The 20797-nt window shown below is 44.0% G+C and overlaps 1 protein-coding gene across 7 annotated transcripts in view; it reads left to right on the top strand.

The window, feature by feature from the left end:
• mapkap1 (MAPK associated protein 1) overlaps nucleotides 1-20513 on the top strand; it is a 527166-nt gene extending 506653 nt beyond the window's left edge. For all 7 annotated transcript variants that reach the window (XM_060912998.1, XM_060913001.1, XM_060913002.1 and 4 more), the window contains 3 exons: nucleotides 6806-6943; nucleotides 18146-18243; nucleotides 18486-20513. In XM_060912998.1, the coding sequence (XP_060768981.1) occupies nucleotides 6806-6943; nucleotides 18146-18243; nucleotides 18486-18608 (359 nt within the window). In that variant the 3' untranslated portion in view covers nucleotides 18609-20513. The remainder of the gene's footprint in view (nucleotides 1-6805; nucleotides 6944-18145; nucleotides 18244-18485) is intronic.
• The last annotated feature ends 284 nt before the right edge of the window (nucleotides 20514-20797 follow it).

Genomic DNA, 20797 nt, shown 5'->3' with positions numbered 1-20797 from the left:
CCGTCCTGGCCCAGATGCAGCAAAACAGGCCCAAACCATGATACTACCACCACCATATTTCACAGATGGGATAAGGTTATTATGCTGGAATACAGTGTTTTCCTTTCTCCAAACATAACGCTTCTCATTCAAACCAAAAAGTTCTATTTTGGTCTCATCCATCCACAAAACATTTTTCTGGCTTGTCCACGTGAGCTTTAGCAAACTGCAGATGAGCAGCAATGTTCTTTTTGGAGAGCAGTGGCTTTCTCCTTGCAACCCTGCCATGCACACCATTGTTGTTCAGTGTTCTCCTGATGGTGGACTCATGAGCATTAACATTAGCCAGTGTGAGAGAGGCCTTCAGTTGCTTAGAAGTCACCCTGGGGTCCTTTGTGACCTCACCGACTATTCCACGCCTTGCTCTTGGAGTGATCTTTGTTGGTCAACCACTCCTGGGGAGGGTAACAATGGTCTTGAATTTCATCCATTTGTACACAGTCTGTCTGACTGTGGATTGATGGAGTCCAAACTCTTTAGAGATGGTTTTGTAACCTTTTCCAGCCTGATGAGCATCAACAACACTTTTTGAATGAATGAACCCTTTGTCACTAGTCACAAGTGCCAGCGAAACTGACCATTAACCCGTCCTTACGTATACACATACATACAATTGACAGAGGGGGAGTAGACAGGACAGGAAGACAGGGATGAAAAGAAAAATACAGAGTAACATGAGGGAGAGGGGAGGAGAAAAAAGCAACCCCCACACTATGCTCCTGTGAGGAGTACAGTGTGGGAACATTAAAAAACACCTCAGCACCTAAGCACAAAATAACACAAGTACACTTTACAACATGAAAACTCGGGACTTGGGGGGGGGGGGGAGGTAGAGGTAACCCAGCTCAAACAAGCAGCCGTCCCTTCCTGCAGCCATGACGGTGCTGGTCGCGCACCCGCTTGTCACACTGGGGGTAAAAGCGGCAACCGCGGGAAGTGGGGGAAGGAATGCAAGAGCGTCTCACTGCAGTGATCTTCAGAGGGAAGAGTTGTTCCAGCAACGGCCTTGGCAGAGGCCAGTGCTGTCTGAGGGAGCCGAAAGCAAATAAGATCGAAATTGTTTGGTCTTGGGGCGAGTAGATGCATTCTTTTACATGACTACTCTGTCCATTCTGGTCTCTGACTCGATCCATTTCCTTTGCAAAGCCAAAAGCTTCTCCATGATGTTATCCATGTTGCGGTTCAAGTTCTGAATAGCCACAGTCTGAGTGCCGACAGTTCTGCCCACCGCTTCAATCATGTCGGGCAGCTTTATGGGGCTTTGGACAGCTGTCACCGTTTTCTGATTTCCTCGATAAACCAGGGCAATGCCTAATCCAATCAGCAAAAGACCTGTAATCATGGTTCCGAATAGGTAGATGTCTTCAATGTCCTCCACAGAAAGAACTGCCAGGCACACGACCCGCCACTTCTCCCACGCATCCATCGTGTAGCCAGCTGCGAACGTTCCGGCAGGACAGGCCGGTTCCCCCGAACCCAGGCTTATCGTCAAGAAAATTGTGTCAATTGCGTGAAGAGGCCAGTTTATCAATTCCATGATTTTTAGTTTGGAGAGCAGTGCGGAGAGAGTCTCTCAAAAGTATAGACAGTAGACAGACGAGACAAGAGGAGCCAAGCAGGAAAGATAAGGGAGAGGAGAGGCAGAGAAATGCGACCACCTTCCGTGAGAGCATGGAGAGAAAGTCCCACGGCTCATTTTTACCACGGCTCATTTTTCTGAGGTCCCCAGAAATTTCCTTTGTTTGTGCCATGATACACTTCCACAAACATGTGTTGTGAAGATCAGACTTTGATAGATCCCTGTTCTCTAAATAAAACAGGGTGCCCACTCACACCTGATTGTCATCCCATTGATTGAAAACACCTAACTCTAATTTCACCTTCAAATTAACTGCTAATCCTAGAGTTTCATATACTTCTGCCACTCACAGATATGTAATATTGGATCATTTTCTCAATAAATAAATGACCAAGTATAATATTTTTGTCTCATTTGTTTAATTGGGTTCTCTTTATCTACTTTTAGGACTTGTGTGAAAATCTGATGTTTTCGGTCATATTTATGCAGAAATATAGAAAATTCTAAAAGGGTTCACAAACTTTCAAGCACCACTGTATTTGTTGATGCCAGTTGGACTGGTTTGAGTATTTCAGAAACTACTAATCTCCTGGAATTTTCACACACAACAGTCTCTAGAACTTAAACAGAATAATGCAGAAAAACAAAAATTGAGTGAGCAACACTTCTGTGGGTAGAGGATAAGTGAGAGGATAAGAGAGGTCAGAGGAAATTGGTCAGATTGGTTCAAGTTGCCAGAAAGGATATAGTAACTCAAATAATCGCTCTTTACAACCATGGTGAGCAGAAAAGCATTACAAAATGTACAAAACATCGAACCTCAAGGTGGAGTAGCAGAAAACCACATCAGGTTCTACTCTTGTCAGCCAAGAACAGGGATCTGAGGCTATCATGGGCACAGGCTCACTGAAACTGGACAGTTGAAGATTTTGGGGGGGGGGATTTTTTAATCCCCGGAGGGAAATTCAAATTTGCAACCAAGCTCCTGAATCAAGGAAGTAAACATGTCTAAAACTAGAAGATAAAATAGTCTTTAAAAAAGAATAAATAAAAATAAAATCAATTTAAATAAAGTTCAATAACTTAAGTAAAAGCAAAATGAAGTGATTTTATATACAATGATTCCTATATACATATATTGCACCTGAGTTAAGGATACATGGTAAGAAGTGTACACAGTTATACAGTGGCATTGTACAGCTTGCCAGCAATAGGTAGGAATGATTTCCTGTGTCTCTCAGTTGTGTAGCGTGGAAGAATCAGCCGTTTACTGAATGTGCTCCTGTGGCTGATCAGCTCCTCATGTAGAGGGTGGGAAGGACAGTCTAAGATTGTTTTTATTTTGGACAGTGATCTCTTCTCCAACACCACTGTCAGAGAGTCCAGTTCCACGCCTACAACATGGCCGGCCTTCCTGATGATCTTATTGAGTCTGTTAGTGTCCTTCACCCTCAACCCACTGCCCCAGCAGACGACAGCGTACAGGATGGTGCTGGCCACCACAGACTCATAGAACATCCGCAGCATCGTTCGGCAGATGTTGAAGGACCATAGCCAGCTCAAAAAATAGAGACGGCTCTGGCCCTTTTTGTATACAGTGTCCACGTTTTTGGACCAGTCCAGTTTATTGTCCAAGTACACCCCCAGGTACTTATATTCCTCCACCACGTCCACACTGACCCCTTGGATGTTAACAGGGTTCACTGGAGCCCTGATTCTCTTCAGATCGATCACCAGTTCTTTCGTCTTCGTCACATTGAGCTGTAGGTGGTTCTTCCTGCTCCACGTGACAAAGTTGTCCACCACCATCCTGTACTCGCTCTCATCACCACCGGTAATATGTCCAACCACTGCAGAGTCATCAGAAGATTTCTGGAGGTGGCAGGTCTCCATGCAGTAGTTGAAATCAGTGGTGTAGAGAATGAAAAGGAAAGGAGAAAGGACAGTCCCTTGCGGAGCCCCAGTATTGCTAATCACTTTGTCCGACACACAGCCCTGCAAGCGCACATACTGTGGTCTGCCAGTCAAATAATCTACAATCCAGGACACCAGTGGGGCATCCACCTGCATCGCTGTCAACTTCTCACCCAGCAGAGCCGGCCGGATGGTGTCAAAAGCACTGGAGAAATTAAAAAACATGATCCTCACAGTGCTGGCTGGCTTGTCCAGGTGTCTGTTAACTTTGTTGAGCAGGTAGATGATTGTGTCCTCTACTCCAAGACGGGGCTGGTAGGCGAACTGAAGGGGGTCAAGAAGTGGTTGGACTATAGGCCGGATCTGCTCCAGGATGAGTCTCTCCAGGGTCTTCATAATGTGTGACATCAATGCCATGGGCCTGTAGTCGTTGAGGTCACTGGGACGCGGCTTCTTCGGTACAGGGACAAAGCATGACGTCTTCCACAGCACGGGGACCCTCTGAAGATCCAGGCTCATGCTGAAGAACTCCACTTAGCTGGAGGGCACAGGTCTTCAGGGCCCTGGGGCTAACACCATCAGGGCCAACACCATCAGGGCCTGCTGATTTTCCTGCATGGAGTCTCTTCAGCTGTCTTCTCACTGTGGGGGTGACGGGTGGGGGAGGGATGAAGGTGTTTCTTGGGGGGGCTCAGCCAGGGGGTCTGTTGAGGAGGTGCAAGCAAAGTCATGAAATGGGGATGAGGTTGGGCAAGAGGCGGCGGGGGAGGGGAGAAAATGTAAAGTGTGTGGTTGTAGCCATCCCGCAGAAGAGTGGTGGTGGGTTGGGGTCACGCCATCAAATCTGTTAAAGTAGATATTCAGCTCATTCGCCCTTTCCACATTGCCATCCACTCCTTCACTGTTGGTTGGCTTGTAACCAGTGATGGTCTTCATTCCACTCCACACCTCTCTCCTATTGTTCTGTTGGAGTTTTCACTCCAATTTCCTCCTGTACTTATCCTTGGCCTCCCTGATTGTTGCTCTTAGTTCACGCTGTACTCCTCGCACCTCCTCCTTGGTGCCGGCTCTGAAAGCCCTCTTCTTATTTAAGAGGCCTTTGATGTCCTTTGTTACCCACGGCTGCTTGTTGGGGTAACAGCTGACAGTCCTAGCTGGGACAATGGTGTCCACACAGAAGTTGATGTATCCCATGATGCACTCTGTGAGCCCATAAATGTCGCCTCTGTGGGGCTCACGCAGTGTCTGTCACCTCGAAGCATCCCTGCAGTGTCTCGTTGGACTCGTCTGTCCATCTCCTCACTATCTTTGATGTGGTGGGCAGTCTCTTCACCAGAGGCACATAGCAGGGGGAGAGGTGAATCAGGTTGTGGTCTGACCTGCCCAGTGGGGGGAGGGGGGAAGAACTGTAAGCCTCTTTAACATTAGCATACAGCAGGTCTATTGTTCCTCCCTCTCTGGTAGGACAGTTCACAAATTGGGTGAAAGTGGAAAGTGTTTTGTCCAAATTAACATGATTAAAGTCACCTGAGACAGCAATGAATGCACTCGGGTGTTGAGTCTGTAGCCGGGCTATTGCAGAGTGAATAGTGTCACAAGCAGTGTTCGGGTTTGCGGGGGGGGGGACATAAACAGCCACCATGATAACATTGGAAAACTCCCTGGGCAGATAATATGGACGAAGTCCGACAGCACACAGTTCAGCATCCGGGCTGCAGATGCGCTCCTTCACGGTGATGTGAGCTGGGTTACACCACCGGTTGTTCACAAGAATGGCAAGCCCTCCCCCTTTGCGCTTACCGCTCCTGGCGCAGTCTCTGTCCACACGCACCATGTGAAAGCCCTTGATTGTAGCATTATCATCAGGAACATCGCGGTGCAGCCATGTCTCCATGAAGCACATTAAACTGCACTCCCGATACTCTGTCTGACTCTAGGCCAGTGCCGTCAGCTAATCCATTTTATTCCCGAGGGACCTCACGTTCCCCATGATGATAGAGGGGAGACATGGCTTATAAGATTTTTCAATAAACTTCTGTTGTCCCAAAGCCACCCTCTTCCTCTGTTGCTTCTTATTTCCTCTGCATCCTCTGTGTGTTTTCCGCCAAGTTTCTGCAGGGATCTCTTCTGGTCTTGTCGCTAGAGCGGCCGGCTTCAGTTCGATCAGCTGATCCCTGGTGTAAACAATGCGGGAGGCGTGGAGTTGTTGCGTGGCTGCGCTGAAAAAAAGTTTTACAACTGCAAGCAAAAACACCAAAACTCTTGCAACCCTCATAGTGGCTTGATTACAGTGTTATGGTAACGGTTAAAAAAAAAAGCCAAGATAACTTGAAAAAAATAGAGAAAAAGGATCAGGAGCAATTGTTGCAGGCTGCACACGAGCTGGCGCATGTGCACTAACATCACAGATACTACATCCTATTAAATGTCCAGTTGTTCCTAATAAAGTGGACAGTGAGTTTACATCACTCATCACAGTCAGCTGATAGGTGTAACAGAAGATGAACATGAGCTGTTTTTTTTTTCCTACTTTGTAGTTTGAAAATTATGTAATTCTGAGTTTCAACAAATTCTTCCCACAAAAGTTGAATGCATCTAAAGTCAGAATGAGTGGAACTTGTGGGCCAGTTTTTGGGGTATGAGGGTGTTAAATGCTGAGTTGAAGATGAACAGCTTTCTAACACATGCGTCCTTGATTATTTTGTGGGATAAGGCCAAGTGGATGGTAGAAGCATAGGATGTAGTATCTGTGATGGAGCAATTTGATCAGTATACGTACTGATGAGGGTCCAGTGTTGCTGGAATGACTGAGAACACATCAGTTAATTGGTTCAATGTTGTCAGGGCCAGCAGTGCATTTTCACTAGAAAATGCAATATTGTTACATTTCAGTCAAAAGTAAAGTGGAACAAATCACACCTTTCACCCTGGGCAGTAAGTCTGAGCCTGAGTCAGTCCATTTTATTACCTAGCAAGTAAAAGTTATCAGAAATAATGAGGTAATAAGAAATAATGAGTTTACAACTGGTCTAGAAGGGTTAGCCTGTAGCATCACACCACCACCCTACTGTTAATTACTTTCCTTAGCATCATGTCCTGTTGTGTTTTATTCCTGACATAAAATATTCTACAGTATACAAAATTATGTAGCATATAATGTATCAAAGTTTATGATGTATGGTAGATTATTTTTTTAATCACCGTTTTATTCTACTGTTGAATTTTTATTAGATTATTATGTAGAATTTAAAAAAATAACCTACTCTATTTCAGGTATATCAGGTGAGAAGGTGGAGATTGATCCTGTCACCAATCAGAAAACAAGCACTAAGTTCTGGATACGACAGAAGCCCATCTCCATTGATTCAGACCTGCTTTGCGCATGTGACCTGGTAGAGGAGAAGAGTCCAAGTTAGTACTGCATTTAATGAAGTAATTTAGATGTATAGATCCCTTTGAGACCAGTGGTTGTTGGATAGTATTAGTTTTTGGACTAGGTTTTAATAGCTGCATTATCTTAGTAACTTAGAGACCTTTTATGTATACGCAGTGTTCGAAATACCCGTCTGCAGTCTGCATTTTGCTGAATGATTTTCAAGATTGCAGAAGAAAAATTAAACAACCTGCAATTTTGCAGAATGAAAAAATCAGGCTTGGGATTCAATGGTTCTCAATTTAGCAAACTAGTGGCGCTGTAAATAAACTGAAACCTGCGCCACGCGAGCCTAACGGCGTTTTCCAGGTCAGAGTTGAGCAATATTTACGTAATACCGACGAAAGGCGACGACAACCAAATAAGGGCAGTTGCCATTTTCCGATGTAAGATTTCATCACTTTTAATACCCGCCGGGAGGACCCGACAACTACCTCGGCAGTGTTCGGCGGTTTCCGCCATGCATCTCCCAGAATTCAATGCGGCACAACAAACATGGCTCCCAAGAAGAGGATTGTTTCTTCGGGGCAAGAGTCCGACAAAAACGCCAAGAAAACAAGGACGAATTTGCCATATCTCGGCAAAACCGGCAGCCAGCATGACTCCAACAACAACAGATCGCGCATCCGTGAGGGTGACAAAAATGAAGACGGTTACTGTTATAGTTGGATACATAAATATTGGTAAATTGTATAGGTTTGTATATATTGTATGGTTGAATCATGCAAAATTATACTGATATCCCTTTTGAAGACAGCAACAGTATTTTACCTTTATTCATAGATACTTTTGAATATTTTGTTTTCTCATACCAAGCTACACTAATACATGTTTTGTGTACATGTTCTATTTTTTTTTACTAGTGCTGTCTTGCCTGTGGTGCAGACTAGCACAAAGTAAAACAGTTGCCCTGTAAGGCAGAGCTCATAGGTTCAGTTCTGTAGCTCTCAGTAGTTCTGTAGCTCTCAGTTCTGCCATGATTAGTTTGTACCCAGTTCTCTGTTGTTAGTTTAGAGCAGTGAAGCCCCTGCAGTAGTTCTCAGTTCAGTTCATGACCTTGCACTTTAGAAGTCAGGCAAACACAATGAACCCAAACGTCTTTCCATTTGCCAGTTGGGTTTTATTCCTTAATGGCATCAGTTCTTTGCATCATTGTAAGATGTAACAGAGTGTAGAATTGAAACCTTGCTTTCAATTTAAAACTACAGGTTGCAGATGCAAACACTGTGAATGAAGTACATTTTAGAGAACAATCTATTGTTCAAGCTAGAAACTTAATCTTGACAAAATGTAACATGACGTACACGTGAAAATGAATGTTTTGTTTCTTGAAGCACAGTTGTGTTCTATTTTTTATTGTGGTGATACCTTTATTAGTATTGTAGGGACAGTCACAGTCCGTCTAAGAACTACAAATTCCATCAACTAACTTCCGCGATGACCTACGTCACGCCTGGGCGGGATCACCTACGTCACATCCTCCATGACCCTATAAGTGACTCAGTAAACTTCCGTTCTATCTCTTTTGGCGCTGTTGGATGGTCAGGATGTAGGCCCCCCCCGGTGGTGAAAGAAAACACACAAAACGCACCTCTCATGTGCGCTAAAGTCTTCACCACCATCTCTCAGACACGGCTCTCACAAGGTGACCCAATCCCAGCCAAGCCCTGCAACATAAACTTAGTCAGCTTCACGCAAAACAAAGCCCCAGTAACACAAATGGCATGGTTGGAGCCCACATTCCAAGACATGTCAATCATACATCCCACTTACATCTGCTCTGTGGGTACGGAAAAACTACTGATTGGCCAAGACCTACTCGACAGGTTGGCGCCACTCATTGATTGTCGTCGCAGTCAATTGTGGGCCCAAATCACGACCCCACAGTCATTGGATCCCACAAAACATGCACAAGCCTGGTGCGATGAGATTAGTGCAGACACCGACCAACCAAGCGCTACGGGAGACCAAATTTCCGATGAACTTCAGTTCATGTCTTTGTGCACAGAGTCTGGTGTCGAAACACCCGACATCGCGAGTCCCCCTAGTGGCCACAATTCTTTGGAAAACTACACTTTTTTCCTCTGTTCCTTGAGTTACTCAACCTCAGCTAGGTACTGCCCTATCCTATCAGATGAAGTGCGAGTCAATGGGACCACGGTCCTCAATGCAGCTATGACGCTTTGGTCTGAGAAATCAGCCAGACTTTGTTTGACACGCTGTGTCAAAGCCATTCCTGCCCCGTATTCGTGCAGAAAAGCCCCCCTCTATCCATCGACTCAGACAAAGGCACCCATTTCACTGCTGGTGTAATGGCTGCACTGTGGAACATGTTAGGCGTTGAGGCAAAATTCCATATCGCGTACCACCCTCAATCCTCTGGTCAGGTTGAACGAGCCAATCAAACCATTGTCAGCATGCTACGGAAGTATGTCACCTACCATAGTAAAGATTGGGATGTGAAACTTCCCTTGGTGCTAATGGCCGTTAGGTCCACCCCTCATCGCACCACTGGAGTCACACCCTCTGAGATGATGACTGGGCGGGAGATGGTTCTCCCACTGCATCTCCTGTACAGACCAGAGGACATGAGCGTCGCAACTGCATACACCGCACATCAATATGTCGCCGACCTACAACGCCACCTACAGTCAACCTTTGCATGGGCCCAAAAGAATCTCGAAGCGAGCATAAAAGGACAAAAGGCCTACTACGACCGAATCTCAAAGAAGTTCCTACCATACTGGTCGGGACCTTTCGATCGTGGGAAAACTGTTCCCCGTCGCGTATCGCATTAGGACATCCAGGCCTAATCAAACACCCTCATATCGATGGATCCATAGCGATCAAATCAAGCCTTTTTGAACAGTCCTCACTCCAAAAGGGGGGGACGATAGCTAGGCCCATCCTGTCCACCTAGCTTGTACGCCTCACTCACCCATAAGCGTACACTAACATTCCCAGTCAGACTTACCAACCCAATAAAGTAATAACCCTTCTGTATGTCATGGTAGATAAAATACTAAAATCCGCTACTATTACTAATGTGTATTCATCGCAAATACACCTGGCCTATAGTCTTGGCAGTGCTATCCCCATTTTTGTGAATCCACAAGACTTGGAGAGAGGATTCATGCTGAATCTACCCATCATTGAGAAAAACAACATATATAGACTCAAGTCTGTCCTCAACGTGGGTTTCTGGAAAACAATGGCCGTATACGCATACAGACACCACCCATGGTAGCATTCCATGACGACAGCCCCTCTGTCTACTTTATTCCCAACCTAGAGATGTACACCTCCACTAAAGACATCCACTGGGTCTGCCCAAGCAACCCATTCATTAGAGACACTACACGCCAAGCTGGATAAGATGGTCTGCGTCCCTGACAGCTTTAGCCGCAGTAGCGCACGCTTTCTGGCCAGACCACCCGCTGCTATTACCTTTCCAGAAGATTAGGCTTACTAACCCAAGCACTAATACTTCTTTTCTTCCTTCATTCCTTCTATTCTCTTGTTTTTATGCATAGGAAATTAAACACTACATAGTTACTTCATGTTTAATGTTTAATGTTTTTTGATGTGATTTTGACCTAGTTAGATAGTGAGTGATTATATGCCCAAATGCCTACCGCCTGATTATATGCCTAAATGCCTCTGCCTCCAACTGTCTTACTAGGACTCATGAGTTTACACAGGTTTCACAGGACACCATGAACTGTACAGAGGATGCTGCCTCAAGGACTATGGACATGTGGACTGTACGGTACTGTGCTCTCAGTGCTACGACTCCATCATACCCCTGAGACCAAAAGGGGGAATGTAGGGACAGTCACAGTCCGTCTAAGAACTACAAATCCCATCAACTAACTTCCGCGATGACCTACGTCACATCCTCCATGACCCTGTAAGTGACTCGGTAAATTTCCGTTCTATCTCTTCTGGTGCTGTTGGACCTTGTGTCACTACAGACATAAAGAGGCACCCCCTCATCGGACCGTCCGAAATCACGACTTCTGCCTGGCAAGAATGAAGACTCGGCGTGCTTTCGTGTTTACTGCTGGCCACGGTAAAAATACTACTTGAGTCGCGCTGTCTCACTCATTTTGAGTTACAACCAGTTTTTATTTGTTCATTATAAGTAACGTTACAACTGCAGCCCAAAGCAGTTAATTGAAAGTTAGAAGCGACCGGATTCCTTCTGACTTAATCGCTGTGCACATTGTTTGATCAGAGATTTTTCCTCACGAACGTCGAAGTTCGGACCAAGAAATTCTCTGCGCTTTCACGGAAGCGACTCCCCGACCTCTGTGAACTCCAGGAGTTTCGGAACATCTCTGCAATCTTGCATAGGAGCAAAATACTGGAAGTAAGACTGGCATTTGGGGCAAAACCAGTCTTAGGAATTAGCTTTATGAAGTAGTGTGAATTTAAACTCAGGAACTGTTTAATTGTGCACACTGATTATTGGTTCTATGTGTCCTCTCAGTTGTTTTTAATAGATAGGCTGTTGCATGTTTTCTCTATCCTTTCTAACACCTTTAATTTCATTATTACACATTTTGACTATCAAGATTTCAGTGAATTTAGTAATGTTATAAACTAGTGGAATTAGCAATCAGGGCTAATCCCTTTGTCTCATTAGCAACCAGGGCTAATCCTTTTGTCTCCACCACAAGGTTGTCACCCTCCCCCAACACACACAAGCACACCTTTAGATAACATTCCAAACCCTGATTCATTTCAAACTTTACAGCGCATTCTCCCACGCTCACATCCAAACCCTCTTTGTCTCCTCCTTCCCATACTGCGCAGTTGCGCACGGGACACACACACACTTTTCTTTCTCTCTCCCCTCGCACACGCGTGCGCGCGCACACACACACATACATACACATATATATAAATCTCCTTCTCACCCCCGGCGGGGGGGGGTGGTATCCATGTCATCCTCAAGCTCGGGTCCTCTACCAGAGGCCTGGGAGTTTGAGGGTTCTGCGCAGTATCTTCGATGTTCCTAGGACTACGCTCTTCTGGACTGAGGCTTCAGATGTTGTTCCTGGGATTTGCTGGAGCCATTCTCCCAGTTTGGAGGTTACTGCCCCAAGTGCTCCCACTACCATGGGGACCACGCAACCCTTGACCTTCCACATCCGTTCCAGCTGCTCTTTCAACCCTTGATACTTCTCAAGTTTCTCATGTTCCTTCTTCCTGATGTTGGCGTCAGCTGGGATCGCCACATCTATCACCACCACCCTCTTCTGCTCTTTGTCCACCACCACTATGTCCGGTTGGTTAGCCAGGATCTGTTTGTCAGTCTGGAAGCTGAAGTCCCACAGAACCTTGGCCCTGTTGTTCTCAGCCACCTTCTGTGGTATGGCCCATTGGGACTTGGGTACTTCTATTCCATACTGGTTGCAGATGTTCCTGTATACTATCCCAGCCACTTGGTTGTGCCTCTCCATGTACGCTGATCCAGCTAGCATCTTACACCCTGCTACTATGTGCTGGACTGTTTCAGGGGCTTCTTTGCACAGTCTGCATCTTGGGTCTGATCTACTCTGGTAGATCCTGGCCTCTATGGCTCTTGTGCTTATGGCCTGTTCTTGTGCTGCCATGATTAGTGCCTCTGTGCTGTCTGTCAGTCCTGCATTATCCAGCCACTGGTAGGATTTCTTGATATCAGCCACTTCCTCTATCTGACGGTGGTACATGCCATGTAGGGGTTTGTCTCTCCAGGTTGTCTGTTCCTCCTCCTCCTCTGCACTCTCATCAGGGTTCTGCTGCCTGAGACATTCACTTAGCAGTTCATCCTTTGGGGCCATCTTTCTGATGTATTCTCGGATTTTCGATGTTTCATCCTGGACCATGGTCTTGACGCTCACTAGCCCTCGGCCTCCCTCTTTCCGCTTAGTGTATAGTCTCAGGGTGCTGGACTTATGCATGGTGAGGAGCTTTCTAGTCTTGATATCTGTGGCTTCTATCTCCTCCTTTGGCCAGTTTATGATACCAGCGGGGTATCTGATGACTGGTAGTGCGTACATGTTGATGGCTTGGACCTTGTTCTTACCATTCAGCTGACTTTTCAGGACCTGCCTTACTCTCTGGAGGTATTTGGCTGTGGTCGACTTCCTTGTGGCCTCTTCATGGTTTCCATTAGCCTGTGGGATGCCAAGGTACTTGTAGCTGTCTTGGATATCACCTATGTTGCCCTCTGGTAGGTCAATCCCCTCAGTCCGGATCATCTTGCCTCTCTTTGAAACCATCCGGCCACACTTGTCCAATCCGAATGACATCCCTATGTCATCACTGTAGATCCGGGTGGTGTGGATCAGCGAGTCTATTTCTCACTCGTTCCTGGCATACAGCTTGATGTCATCCATGTAGAGCAGGTGGCTGATTGTTGCCCCACTACGGAATCGGTACCCGTAGCTGCTCTTCGTGATGATCCGACTGAGGGGGTTCAGGCCTATGCAGAACAGCAGTGGTGATAGCGCATCTCCTTGGTATATGCCGCACTTGATGTTGACTTGGGCAATGGGTTTTGAGTTGGCCTCTAGGGTTGTCTTCCACATTTCCATTGAGTTCTGGATGAAGGTCCTTAGGTTCCTGTTGATCTTATACAGTTCCAGACATTCCAGTATCCATGTGTGTGGCATTGAGTCGTAGGCTTTCTTGTAGTCAATCCAGGCAGTGCACAGGTTGGTCTGTCTCTTCTTACAGTCTCGGGCAACTGTTCTATCGACCAGTAGCTGGTGCTTGGCTCCTCTGGTGTTACTGCCAATTCCTTTCTGTGCCTCGCTCATGTATTGAGCCACATGCTTACTCATTTTTGCCGCAATGATGCCTTCCATGTTGTGCAGAGACAGGTAATTGGCCGGTAGTTGGATGGGATGGGTCCCTTCTGGGGGTCCTTCATGATTAGGACTGTCCTGCCTTGGGTTAGCCATTCTGGGTGGGTCCTCAGCAGCTGGTTCATCTGTGCTGCATTCATGGAGTGCAGTTAGCTTCTTCAGCCAGTACGTATGGATCATATCGGGTGCTGGTGCTGTCCAGCTCTTCATCTTTGACACTCTTTCTTGGACGTCTGCCATTGAGATGGTTACTGGTTCTTGTTCTGGGAGGTTCTTAGGTCCACTAACCATTGGGCATCGGTGTTGTGTGATGCCTTTCTTTCCCATATGTCTTTCCAGTATTTTTCTCTTGGTGGGTCTGACCGGTTGTTGTTCCCCTGCCACTGAGAGTACACCTATGAGTACACCTTGGCTGGTTCAGTCGAGAACAGCTTGTTTATTCTCCTGGCCTCTCCCTCCTTGGTGTATCTCTTCAACCGGGTGGCCAGAGCTGTTAGTCGCTGTTTGGCAGTTTCGAGTGCCTCTGGTATGGAGAGTGAGTTGTACTTCCTGGGTGCCCCTTTATTCACCATGTTCCCTTTCTGTAGTTCAGCTAGCTGGCTAACTTCTCTCCATGCTGCCTTTATCTTGGCCTCTACTAGTAGATCTTCTGAAGGTACTTGGCAACTCGGCTTCGGTATTCGTCGGGGCTCCAGGTGTCCAGTTGGGTCACGATCTTCCTTCTCAGGTCAGCAGCTCTTGTGTTGAGGCTGTTAGCTGTTGGGGCTTGGTACCCAATCTCTGGTTGTGGGGATGATATCTCCCCGCTGACCTGTCTTCCTGGCTCCCCCTTGCCGTAGCATCGTTGTTGTATTTCATTAATCTCTAGTTGTGATAGTAGATTTCGATTACGGATGTTGGAACACTGGGCTAATAGCTGTTTCTTTGTTAGCCTTGATTGTGGGATTGTGGGTTGTGGTCCCACATTTACTGCATGTATCCCCTCTCTCTGGGATTGCTTGTATAGTAGCATTCCAGCAAATCCGTATTTTCTGTCCTTGTCCATCGATGTCTTGTTCCAGTAGCCCATTTCTCAGTTTGCCCTGGTTCCCTAGCAACTGACGCAGACCTTGTTGACCCGGGCGACGTCTGAGCCGGTATGACTCTATCAGTTATGTCTTCACTCATTCCTGAGGTAGGCTGATATATCATGAGGGGTTTTGCCTAAGGACCCTTACTGGATGATGTTTTGCCCCAACCGGGATTCGAACCCCGATCTCCTGCATCGTAGTCAGTGAGCGTTACCACTGTACTATCCAGCTGATATATATATTGCTGATCATATTTGAATGTATTCAACTGCTATTACTCATTTAGTATCTGTGTTATAATAAATTCGATTATTCTGAAACTGTGTTTGTTGCTCCTATATTTTTGAAGTCATCCAATCTCAAAGAATTCCAAGGTGTATGAGTGCTATTGGCTGTAGCTTGGTAAGTGATACATTATTGCTGCATTGGTAGTGATCATAATAATTTGGAATATACCATAATTTAGCTGTTTGGTAATTTATTATTAAGCACCAAAATTAAAGGTATTTTTAATGAGACTGATTTAATGAGATTGATCACTTAAGACCAATTGCACCCACAGTATGTTGTGTGGAAGGATAACGTGTGGGTGTGATAACTAGTACATTTATGAATTAGTTGGTATACTTCAAGTTGTAGTTGCCCGTAGTGTCAGGGCGAGGGGGATGAAAGACCTGTGGAGGTATCATGGAATGATAACTTTGCTGCAGAGAAGGATCTGTGAAGACTGAAATTAAAAACAGAGTGAGAGAATAAAGAATTACAGTAATGCTATGAGTTGTAAAGCTAGATATGATGTAAATATAGGCATTATTAGGTTGAGAAGGGTGTAGTATGGAGGCTTGTGTACAGGTGCTGGTCATGTTATTAGAATATCATGAAAAAGTTGATTTATTTCAGTAATTCCATTCAAAAAGTGAAACTTGTATATTATATTCATTCATTACACACAGAATGATATATTTCAAATGTTTATTTCTTTTAATTTTGATGATTATAACTGACAACTAATGAAAATCCCAAATTCAGTATCTCAAAAAATTAGAATATTACTTAAGACCAATACAAAAAAAGGATTTTTAGAAATGTTGGCCAACTGAAAAGTATAAACATGAAAAGTATGAGCATGTACAGCACTCAATACTTAGTTGGGGCTCCTTTTGCCTGAATTACTGCAGCAGTACGGCGTGGCATGGAGTCGATCAGTCTGTGGCACTGCTCAGGTGTTATGAGAGCCCAGGTTGCTCTGATAGTGGCCTTCAGCTCTTCTGCATTGTTGGGTCTGGCGTATCGCATATTCCTCTTCACAATACCCCATAGATTTTCTATGGGATTAAGGTCAGGCTAGTTTGCTGGCCAATTAAGAACAGGGATACCATGGTCCTTAAACCAGGTACTGCTAGCTTTAGCACTGTGTGCAGGTGCCAAGTCCTGTTGGAAAATGAAATCTGCGTCTCCATAAAGTTGGTCAGCAGCAGGAAGCATGAAGTGCTCTAAAACTTCCTGGTAGACGGCTGGTAGACGCCTGGTAGACGGCTGCACCTGTACACAAGCCTCCATACTACACCCTTCTCAACCTAATAATACCTTGAACCTCAGAAAACACAGTGGACCAACACCAGCAGATGACATGGCACCCCAAACCATCACTGACTGTGGAAACTTTACACTGGACCTCAAGCAACGTGGATTCTGTGCCTCTCCTCTCTTCCTCCAGACTCTGGGACCTTGATTTCCAAAGGAAATGCAAAATTTACTTTCATCAGAGAACATAACTTTGGACCACTCAGCAGCAGTCCAGTCCTTTTTGTCTTTAGCCCAAGCAAGACGCTTCTGACGCTGTCTCTTGTTCAAGAGTGGCTTGACACAAGGAATGCGACAGCTGAAACCCATGTCTTGCATACGTCTGTGCGTGGTGGTTCTTGAAGCACTGACTCCAGCTGCAGTCCACTCTTTGTGAATCTCCCCCACATTTTTGAATGGGTTTTGTTTCACAATCCTCTCCAGGGTGCGGTTATCCCTATTTCTTGTACACTTTTTTTTTTCTACCACGTCTTTTCCTTCCCTTCGCCTCTCTATTAATGTGCTTGGACACAGAGCTCTGTGAACAGCCAGCCTCTTTAGCAATGACCTTTTGTGTCTTGCCCTCCTTGTGCAAGGTGTCAATGGTCGTCTTTTGGACAACTGTCAAGTCAGCAGTCTTCCCCATGATTGTGTAGCCTACAGAACTAGACTGAAAGACCATTTAAAGGCCTTTGCAGGTGTTTTGAGTTAATTAGCTGATTAGAGTGTGGCACCAGCTGTCTTCAATATTGAACCTTTTCACAATATTCTAATTTTCTGAGATGCTGAATTTGGGGTTTTCATTAGTTGTCAGTTATAATCATCAAAATTAAAAGAAATAAACACGTGAAATGTATCAGTCTGTGTGGAATGCATACATTATTCAAGTTTCACTTTTTGAATGGAATTACTGAAATAAACTTTTTTCCAGTGTTCTGCAATATTGCAGAATGTCAAAATTTTGTTCTGCAATTTGGAAATATTTTCTGCAAATACAGGTGCTGGTAATATAATTAGAATATCATGAAAAAGTATTTCGACCACTGATACGGTATAATGTTCTCCAGGTTGCTAAGATGAAGTACAGCTAAAATTGTGCTGATACAAACCACCCTTTTTACTTATGCTACCAGAGTTGACTTTAGTTTCTTGCTCACATGTATAAACCTTGTGTTTACTTGTTTCTTTTTTTTCTCCAATTTCAGAATAAGTACTTGCCAGGAAAATTCATGCAGTCTTTTCTAAAAGTACTGGAATGTCAAGGCTAATTCTTTTGTTGTTGCTACATACTGAAAATATCTGGGTTTGAAATTAAAAGATGAATAAGATGATTAGATCAGAATTTCAGCTTTTATTTCCTGATATTTACAGGTAGATGTGTTAAACAACTTGGAACACTGGTTTGCCACCAACAGTGTTGTGTTCTAAGTTGTTTTAACACATCTGGATGTAAATATCAGGAAATGGGAGTTGAAGTTCTGAGCCGTCATCTCATTTTTCAGCTTTTGATATCAAATCCAAATGTCTTTTTAGTGTATAGCAAAAACAAAAGAACTGGCCTTGCCATTCCATTACTTTCAGGTGTCACCTGTAAATAGAATTTTTTTGGGGGGCAGACAGCAAATTTGATTTTGAATGGAATTTGTAATGGACTAACATAAATGTTGCAATTTTTTTTATATTCTTGCAGGTCATGCAATATTTAAGCTCACATATCTTAGCAACCATGACTACAAGGTCCTTTACTTTGAATGTGATGCTGCTACAGTCAACGAGATTGTGCTAAAGGTGAAGTATCATCCCAAATTTTTTAGTGTCATTAAATGTTGTGGGGTGTTTCTTTCAGTTCCTCCCCCCATATACTCTCAGTAGACAGTCACATAATGGGGAACGTTGGAGAGCAATGGAACACCATTTATTATTATTTTCAAGAGGCATCATAAAATTGTAATTTTTTAAGGATAGAATGTTGGAATACATTGTCATCACTGAACAATATTTCATCTTTAATCTTCTTGATTGTCTATCAGGTGAACTACATCCTTGAGTCTCGAGCCAGCACCTCAAGAGCTGAGTATTTTGCACAGAAGCAACGCAAACTCAGCCGACGTACCAGCTTTAGCTTTCAGAAAGACAAGAAATCAAGCCAGTAGGACCTCTGACCGAGTGTCTCTGAACCAAGCAGAAAGAAAAACAGAAGGGAAAAAAAAATCACTATTAAACGGAAGCCATTAATAAAACAGAAATAGGGTGAAATGCAATAGTTAAAACAAGAGAGAAGTGAAAACATAATAATAGAAAATGGGTAAAAAAAACAATGTTGAAAGGACTAAATAAACAAAAATGCAATTTAATAGCAGCTGAGGAAATTAAGGTTGTGAAGTTAAGATTAAGGACACTCAGTAGTTAAATCAACTCCTCAGGGTCCATCTTTGTATTTGACTTAGCCATTATCTGCACTGATACACTCTGTCATTTAAGAATGTGAAAAAAAAATAAAACGACAATTTTAGATGATACTATCCAGTCTTTGTGACTGTAGCATATGGACAGAGAAGATGCTTGTTTCAGGGGTGTTTTTTTTTTTTAATGTCCACTGCTTACAGGTGTGTCAAATGAATGCAGGTGGACAAAAGATCAAGTCAAGGTTTTAAAAAAATTCCAAATATTTTATATAATTTTTCCCCCCAAAAAAATTTAAAAATAGAAACCACATTCATGATCACGTTAAAAAAATACTACTCATACATACTGTTAAACATAACGGTCTGGGGATTTAAACATTAACTTAAATCAAAGCATGTTTGCTTGTAATTTTTAACAGTAAAGGTGAATGAAACTTATTTTTAATTATTGCATTTGACTGGTATATTCCAGCAATTAAAAATGATCAGATAAATTACTTGTATTTTTTCCTGTTGTGTGTTCTATTTCACTCCTCCTAGCAACCAGTGATGAGGATCAGCTTGAGTGTATGCACCATGCTGAGACCTTTCTACAGAGTCTTGTATTGAATTGTGTGTCAATATAGTGTATACTTCTGTTGTACAGCTGTCATTCCTCCTTTTTCGTCTCCCCTCATACACATCGGCCCACGTGTACACAATATTTACATGATATGGCCTTTGATAGGAAAGGTATACACGAGTGCATTTTACACACACACCTGAACTTAAAAGCCCCAGTACGGGGCGTTGTGGATAAGGCGCCATACCATAAATCCGGGGACCCGGGTTCGATTCCGACCCGAGGTCATTTCCCAATCCCTCCCCATCTCTCTCTCCCACTCATTTCCTGTCTCTACACTGTCCTATCCAATAAAGTTGAAAAAAGCCCCCAAAAAAATCTTTAAAAAAAAAAAAAAAGCCCCAGTACAAAGACCTTGAAGCCGTTTCAGGAATGGATGAAACCAGGAGAACTGGATGCTCTGGCAAAAATCTCCCTTCATGTGTGTTTGTGCCTAGATAACTCTGGGGTGACCTTGTGTTTGATTTACTAGTTTCTCCTCACAATTGTGTGTATCAATTGATTCACAAATGCAGCACTTCTTAAAAGTAGGGATTCAAGGTATGTTTTTTGCTGTTCTGGGTGCATGCCCTGTAGTACTACAACCCCAATTCCAAAAAAGTTGGGACAAAGTACAAATTGTAAATAAAAACGGAATGCAATGATGTGGAAGTTTCAAAATTCCATATTTTATTCAGAATAGAACATAGATGACGTATCAAATGTTTAAACTGAGAAAAATGTATCATTTAAAGAGAAAAATTAGGTGATTTTAAATTTCATGACAACACCACATCTCAAAGTTGTGACAAGGCCATGTTTACCACTGTGAGACATCCCCTTTTCTTTTTACAACAGTCTGTAAACATCTGGGGACTGAGGAGACAAGCTGCTCAAGTTTAGGGATAGGAATGTTAACCCATTCTTGTCTAATGTAGGATTATAGTTGCTCAACTGTCTTAGGTCTTTTTTGTCGTATCTTCCGTTTTATGATGCGCCAAATGTTTTCTATGGGTGAAAGATCTGGACTGCAGGCTGGCCAGTTCAGTACCCGGACCCTTCTTCTACGCAGCCATGATGCTGTAATTGATGCAGTATGTGGTTTGGCATTGTCATGTTGGAAAATGCAAGGTCTTCCCTGAAAGAGACGTCGTCTGGATGGGAGCATGTGTTGCTCTAGAACCTGGATATACAGTTAGGTCCATAAATATTTGGACAGAGACAACATTTTTCTAATTTTGGTTCTGTACATTACCACAATGAATTTTGAACAAAACAATTCAGATGCAGTTGAAGTTCAGACTTTCAGCTTTAATTCAGTGGGTTGAACAAAATG

The sequence above is a fragment of the Neoarius graeffei genome, chromosome 28 (genome assembly GCF_027579695.1).
Source record: "Neoarius graeffei isolate fNeoGra1 chromosome 28, fNeoGra1.pri, whole genome shotgun sequence".
Lineage (NCBI taxonomy): Eukaryota > Metazoa > Chordata > Actinopteri > Siluriformes > Ariidae > Neoarius > Neoarius graeffei.
Note: the sequence above shows the minus strand (reverse complement) of the source record. Positions and strands in the feature narration are given on the sequence as shown.